General features: G+C 40.8%; 1 protein-coding gene across 1 annotated transcript; it reads left to right on the forward strand.

The window, feature by feature from the left end:
• The first annotated feature begins 1373 nt into the window (after window positions 1-1373).
• LOC147866922 (metacaspase-5-like) lies at window positions 1374-3675 on the forward strand. The gene is made up of 2 exons (XM_087317466.1): window positions 1374-1787; window positions 2429-3675. The coding sequence occupies exons 1-2, from the start codon at window positions 1442-1444 to the stop codon at window positions 3340-3342; spliced, it is 1260 nt and encodes a 419-aa protein (XP_087173592.1). The 5' UTR covers window positions 1374-1441; the 3' UTR covers window positions 3343-3675.
• The last annotated feature ends 4178 nt before the right edge of the window (window positions 3676-7853 follow it).

Consider the following 7853-nt stretch of genomic DNA (forward strand, 5'->3'; position numbering starts at 1 on the left):
ATAATCCGTGAATCCAACAAAGCAAAGCAACACTTTTCAATTCACTTTTAAGCAGTCGTTTAAGTGGCAATCTTGATGAATCACTAGCAAGAAGATGCTTTGCATTTTTCTTTGGGAAATTAGCTTTATATGCGAAGCTTGCTTGGGACTATGGATGGTTGGCTCTGGGCCATCCCATCTAACCTTGCCTCCAAAACAATGTATCCCATATACTAATGATATACTGCCTTGTAGAGACATCCATTGATCGAAGTCTTGATAAGATGTTTCCTTTAAGAACCAAAGTTAGGGAGTCTTCATTAGATGCTTCTAAATTACAAGTTGGACATATATCTTGGAGAGTATGCTTACTGGTCATGTCTTCTAAAGATGTTCATAGTCACACTACCCTTAGGCAAGCTCCCTAACATTCAACTTCATCATTTGTCAAAAAAACTCCAACTTGAGTGGATCCATCTACTGGGTAAGAAAATGAAAGTTGCTAGGATTGCATCTCAACAACTTGTGGGATTAATCAACCCCGCACATCATTAATGTCATGAAAGACCTCCAGAACTTTCACAAAGTATGAGCACCATGAGTGGTTTTAAAAAGAAGAAGCTCAATGAGGATGCAAAAGAGATAATCTAAATGGATAGAAGCTTGATGAATAAACCAAGTAAGGATGGGTATTTCTACATTCCCTAACTTAAGAGTGGTTGGATGGATGTAGGACTCCATAAATTGCTTCTATATCAGCTTATGTGTTGTAAATATCAACTATCAACTCATCGTTATACCAAAGGAATCCTTGTTTGTAAATGCCCCTAATGGGGAGGGATTCAACCTCTTTGTCAAGAATGAATTAAAGATGGAAAATGAGATCAACTAATTCCGAGTGCAATAAATGATACAGATGAATAAAGATGTGGTGTGTTTCATTAGAATCATACTACCCCAAATGAATTGCTACTCAGTGAAGGAGGTTCCTCTAGATACAACCACCATTCTCTCTCTACTCTCCCCCCTCCCCCCCCCCCCCCCCCTCTCTCTTATTTCTCGAATCTCCACGCACATTTGATCCATCCATCCAAAGAAAATGGCTGGCTGGCTCTTTGGTATAATACTATACATATTTATATTCATTCACACATAAAGACTACACTACATATACGATCGTAACTCATAACAATTGTAATCCTAACAACGTGCATATATTCATACATCTATAAGATTTGCTTGTACCTCCTCCGGAGTCCGATTCTTCCATAAAACAAGCAAAGAACTAGAGACAAAATGAAACAGGGGAGCTTATTTGACCAGATCACGGAGTATCTATCATGCGTTTTCTTTTAACACATACATTGTTACACACACACACACACAGACATACACACGAGAGAGAGAGAGAGAGAGAGAGAGAGAGAGAGAGAGAGAGAGAGAGAGAGCGCAGTAAGTAGTCATGGCGAAGAGAGCTGTGTTAGTAGGGTGCAACTACCCTGGAACCAAAGCTGAGCTCCATGGTTGCATTAACGATGTCAATCGCATCCATAGGACGCTCATCCAACGGTTCGGATTTGCTGAATCCGACATCACCATCCTCATTGATACTGATCGTCAACACAGGCAACCTACGGGTGCCAACATCAAGAGATCTCTCCATAACCTTGTTTCCGAGGCTCGACCAGGGGATGTCCTCTTCTTCCACTATAGTGGCCATGGTGTACGCTTGCCAGCTGAGACCGGAGAGGACGATGACACCGGTTATGATGAATGCATTGTGCCGTGCGATATGAACCTTATTACTGGTAACTCTAACCTCTATACGTACCTTGATTGATGTGCCGTGCAATATGAAACTTATTACCCATATGTACCAATATGAACCTTGATTGATGTGTGTATTTCTGTACCAACCGATAGATGTAGGTATGGCTGGTTTTGATTTAACATCCAAGGACATCAACAAGATTGATGCAGATACGGTTGGTTTGGATCCAAATGTTCATGGATGCCAAATATGATCAACTGGATGGAAGGATATGTAGGTCCTATTAATTAAAGTCTGTGGAGGCCAAATATGATTGATGGATACATAGATAGATTTAACTAATTTCGTCAATATGATGGATGGATAGTCATATAGATCTGTCAATGTCCTTGGATGCTAAATCAAAACTAGATGCTATTAAATGATCATGAGAGTGAAGCAGTTACACAACATGAAGTGGAATGTTATAAATAAGGTCTATTAACAAGGTGAAATAGAGAGGGGATTATGCCCAGGATAATATAGAACAAGTACATATCGCAGATAGTTCATCCAAGAGCGCACTCCTCCTCTAGCCTTATACTTGCTTAATTTATTGTCAGTTACTGATTAATGTTTGTTAATCACATGATTAGGTGATCACGCCATGATATTGATCTTGAAATGTGGAAAATGCAGATGACGATTTCCGAGAAATAGTTGATGAAGTTCCACAAGGTGTTACATTTACCTTAATATCGGATTCATGCCACAGTGGTGGGCTTATTAATAATGCCAAAGAGCAGATTGGAGAAAGTACAGGTCAGAACCGAGAAGATGAACATGCTGTGAAGCAAGGTGGATTTAGAGAGGGACTTAGACATTTCTTGTCTGATAAAATACACGGGGCACTTCATGATCGTGGAATTGATATCAATCTCAGACATGAGCATAGGAGGTATAAAGACCAGGATGAATATTACCAGAATGTGGCATACGATGGAGAAGGATATGTGAAGAGTAGAGCTCTTCCAATATCAACGTTCATTGAGATGTTGAAACAAGAATCGGGGAAAGAGGATGTTGATGTGGGGTCGATTCGCCCCACACTTTTTGACATGTTTGGTGCGGATTCCAGCTCGAAAGTCAAGAAATTTGTCAAAGTTTTGTTACAAGGCATATACAATGGTAATGGTGGAAGTGGCCATCATGGTTTGGTTGGTGCAGTGGGGGCTTTAGCTCAACAATTCCTTAAAACCAAGCTTGACCAAGTCGAGGATTCTGATCAATATTTTAAACCGGCTTTAGATACCCCTGTGTCTGATAAGACTGAAGCTTTTGCGGGGTCTGATGCCCAAAGAGATATGGGAATACTTGTTAGTGGTTGTCAATCTCACGAGACTTCTGCTGATGCCAACCCAAGTGGTAATGCACAAGATGCTTATGGTGCTATGAGTAATGCACTCCAAATTGTGCTTGCCCGAAGGGATGGGCCGATAACAAACTATCAACTTGTCACTGAAGCTAGAAGGCTTCTAAAAGCCCAAGGATTTTCGCAGCATCCGGGTCTTTATTGTACTGATGAAAACGTGCACGCAACTTTTATTTGCTGAAAGGAAAACATTCTATGGGTTCAATTCCTACCAAGTTTTGAAAATAAGTTGCTTTAGCTACATTCTATGGGCTCTTTTCCTACCTCCGTTTTGGAAATAAGTTGTTTTAGGTCCATTTAGCTTGAGCAACCCTTTTAGTTTGTAATACAATTGCACAACTGCGACCTATCTATCTATCTCCATAGATCCATAGATCCATCTATCTATCTATATAAAGAATACCACTATGGTGCGATATATCCATATTTTATTTGCAAAGTGTATGTTTAATAAACATATTTATGATTTTGTAACTGAAATGTCATCTTATCAATTCATCATGATTATGATGTATTTGTTTTGCAAGAAATGATTAGTTTGGGTAGGCTTGAAATTATAGAATGGGAACAAGAAAAAATAAATTTGATGTTATGTAGATCTCGTAGTTTTTTATTTACTTGGGGATGACCTTGCAACTCCAAGAGTATTTTCGGCACCTTCAAACTCTAGGGAAAATTTCTCTATTGAATTAAGACAAATATATTATTTAATTAGTTTAGTAAAAAGGTGTTACACTTGACTAGAGAAGACATGATGGATTGAAATCTACAATTGAAGGGAAGGAAGATGTGATCATGACAAGGTGGAAAGGTGTTCTCTTGAAAGAAACACCAAAAATTCACAAATGCATTCTAATACCATGGATATGTTAGATGCAAAGGAGGAATATGATATTGAAAAAAAGGGAGGATAATATTGTTATTAGAGGTATGCAAGAGAATGAAATAGTGAATGCATTCTCTCGTAGAGAGTATTACGAAATTTCTTTGAAGATCACTTTGCTATGTGAGATGTTATTGTATATGCGTGTGATCTTCAAAGAAATTTCGTGAGGGGGTGCAGAGATTAAGAAGACAGGAATAACAGAAGACTGAAAACCAAAGTATAGAGACACAAGATTTTTACGTGGAAACCCAAAAGGGAAAAACCATGGAACTTCACAGACTCCAAATAAATCACAATCTGTAACAGGAATGTACAAATAAGAATCTCAAGACAACAACCTTGAGTTCTTCTTCGTCTTACAACAATTACAGAGGAGTCACACACACTCTCTCTGTCTCCTCTCTTACACCCAGGCTTGTGATACACTCATCAACACCCTCAACAACAACTACTATTCAACTAAAAAAAATGACTCCTTAATGATTTGCCCTAATTGTATTTATACTGATATACATATATGACTACAAATATGGCCCAATCAGATTCGGTCGATTTGGTTATTAGGTGAATCGGTTATCGGTTAGTCGATTCGGCTTATCTCATTAGTCGGTGCTAAATCGACTCCTAATGCAATATCCGAATTTCGAATCGGACAAGCCGACTATCATCTGACTCTTCGGTCGATTGGCTTCAGGATGATCCGACTGGTGTTAGAACCGGCCGTCAGGTGCGAAACAATCTCAACACTCTTTGAGATGAAGATCCTTAGAGTTTACAAAGAAACAAATTTATAACAATAGGCAACTGAAACATAGGACAATATCAACAATCGTGGAACAAAGAAAGAGAGACAACAGAGTAGGCACAAGTAAGATGTAACTGTATTATTCTCAGAGAGTTACAATAACGCAATGTACAAATGAACAACCTTAAACTAGGTTACAAAAGTAAGTTTGAATACTAACCGAGTTAGGGCAAGTGCCCTCTCCACTATTTACGTGAATAGCCTAAACCTAGAATGTCCAAATGGGACAATGTGAATATGGCCATTATATACCCATATTCGATACTCCCCTGTAATGGGCGTATACAACAAAAATCTGTAATAAAAGAAATGAACAAAAAATACAGATTTATACAAGGTTGTCGAACAAGTCGGCTTTGTTTGAGTTGACAGAATCCGAGAACAGAAGGCTGGGTCGACCGGGGTCAGATGAGCTGAAGCCGAGCCTCAGAACTATCGATGCTGATTGTTTGAAACCATCCTGAATGTTTGACTTAATCAGACAGATTCTTCTTTATGCCTATTTGGTGCCGAAGGGATCAGAATCGATCCACTGGAAGACACTTGGTCATCCCATCTGCGACATTATCGATTGTAGGTATCTTCTCGAGGTTGATTTTCCCTGAAATGACGTAGTCCCAAACAAAGTGATATCCCACATCAATGTGCTTTGAGGCGTTGTGCTGAACTGGAATTTTCAACAAAGCGATAACACCCTAACTGTCATTGTAGACAATTGGACTCCATTTGTAATGTAAATGTCACTATCTATGTGGATCCGAAGGTTGAATGTTAGCATGGAAGACAAGTAAGCAATATCCTGGCTCACATCAAATAAATTGCTTGAGTTTAGGGTAATATGTGGCAGCCAATAGAGACCATGACTTCTCGATATTGATTTATCATTAAAATCCTGATCATCACCAAACATTCTTCTGATGTGCACTCCAATATGAGAGATTGCATCCTAAGGCCCATGGATTAGATGATCACTCTATTTATTTCCTGCATAGAAATTCAAGCCAATCAGAAAAAGTAAAGAGGCTTTTCCCTTCCATCCTTCCTTCATTCCTTCCCATCTCGTCTCATCTTTCCTAGATGAAACTTTACTCTCGAATGCCACATCCTCTATATCTTCATGGACTGCTACAAATGCTTTTCGAAGCTTCTATTAGTTTATGTCGAATCCCAAGGAAGTCCTTATGGATCTCTGCCCGCTCAGCCTCGGGGGTTTGAAATGGGCTTGATCGTGAGGAAATGGGGCATGGCTTTGAGGAAATGCTCTAGGGTCTTAGCCTGACCATTCTTGAAGCTAAGGGAACTTTTGAGTGCAGGAGAAGAAGCAAATGGGGAAGAAGAAGGGGAAGGCAGTCATGAGATCTCCATTGGAGACTGGCTTACCCAGAGAGTCCACCCACAACACCACACTCTATAACGCAGAGATTAACAGACATGTAAAGAGGGAGAGTGAGGGATAGACTTCCTCTAAAGGGAGGGTCAGTTGTTCAGGTGTGCCAATGTGAGGGAGAGAGAGAGGGAAAGAGAAATAATGAAACACAAAGTGAGAGGGAAAAAAATCTATATTCCATTATGCCCCATGGGTGGGGTTTATATAGTACAAGAGGTAACCGTTACAAATAAAGAATGAGACAAGTAGGGAGTTACATTACGTACCCACTTTCTCACCTTTGTACACATGCACACAAATGTGCATGTGTTCATACATATACTCATCCCCACACACATTTATATTACACATTACACACCATACACATTACACCTGAACCCTCCTGTACACCTATACGGGTAACACCTTCTTGCAAACATGGGAAACTAACCATGTCTCACGATTGACAAAAGTAGAGGCCAAGCATTCAAAAATCACGGAGTTCGGCAGGACCTTGGAAGGTCCAGCAACGAGGTGGCATGCAAAGCATCTTCCAGTAGATTTGCTACGTTCGATGCCATGAAGGAAATCTTTTTACAATGTCGGTGGAATAGAGGGAGCTGGTCAGACAATTTTACACAACCTATCAAGAACCTAACGAGACGATTCCACAGTTCATCATTTGCTTCTAGACGGTGCACAACTAGCTAACCAGAGCACCCCTGGAGGATGAGGCGAAAGCAATATTTTTGGCTACGCTCCGGGACCCTCTTCGGACGATGCTAGCAATGTTGGATTTTCGGACCAACACTATCGATCAAGTTATCGACCGTGTATTGGAAATGGACAAGAACAATAATTACATGTCGATGGGGACTCTCCAACGAGTGCTTCCTAAAGAGGAGCTACGATTTCGACAGGCAGTGGAATGCACAACATGCCTCAAGTTCGGACACTCCACATTAGAATGCACAATGTAGGCTCAGTGCATGCTGTGCCACTCCCGGTCACACACTATGGAATGGTGCGAGTACAATTTGTTAAATCGGCAAGTGGCACTGGTCCAACATATTATGCCCCGAAGTGAGCAACGACCGGATGAGGAACATATCCGGATGGGATGAACGATATCGATCAAAATGAGGGGACTTGTATGAGGACAGACGAAGACACCTACGACCAAGATCGCTACGAGCGTGATAAGGGTACCGCAATCACTAACGCAATAAGAACAACTGTAGGGGGAATTTTCGCTGAGATGAGCGTCGGGAACAAGCCCGAGAATACCGTCGGGAGCCAGATATAAACATGGCCACCACACAATCAGAGTAGAGGAGGCCGGAAGAGAATAACCAGATGAATTCCGGTAGGCAGACGGGTTGTATGGAAAATGGGGAATAGAGCAACATCCGAAAAGTGTAACTGCTCCTATTGTTGAAAGGACGACCATTACAGTAGCCAGTGCCCGGTCAAGGCTAACGAGAAACAGCCGGCAGTAAACATGGTGACAACGGAAGTTACGAAGGTTCAACAAGTCACTACTAGGTCCAAAGGGAAAGCTGTAGAGTGGGAGACTCAGTGCTTAGTCGGTCCATGGCATTGGTCGGGTGAATCTATCAGGTTCATTCACATGGT

Source organism: Azolla caroliniana, unplaced genomic scaffold, assembly GCF_043228905.1.
Source record: "Azolla caroliniana isolate FFs.n. ecotype wild unplaced genomic scaffold, voAzoCaro1.0.p SCAF_3, whole genome shotgun sequence".
Classification (NCBI taxonomy): domain Eukaryota; kingdom Viridiplantae; phylum Streptophyta; class Polypodiopsida; order Salviniales; family Salviniaceae; genus Azolla; species Azolla caroliniana.

Coding starts and splice junctions, on each gene's coding strand:
- LOC147866922 (XM_087317466.1), top strand. CDS start 1,442: ATGGCGAAGAGAGCTGTGTTAGTAGGGTGCAACTACCCTGGAACCAAA. Junction 1,788..2,428: donor CGATATGAACCTTATTACTG/GTAACTCTAACC, acceptor TGGAAAATGCAG/ATGACGATTTCCGAGAAATA.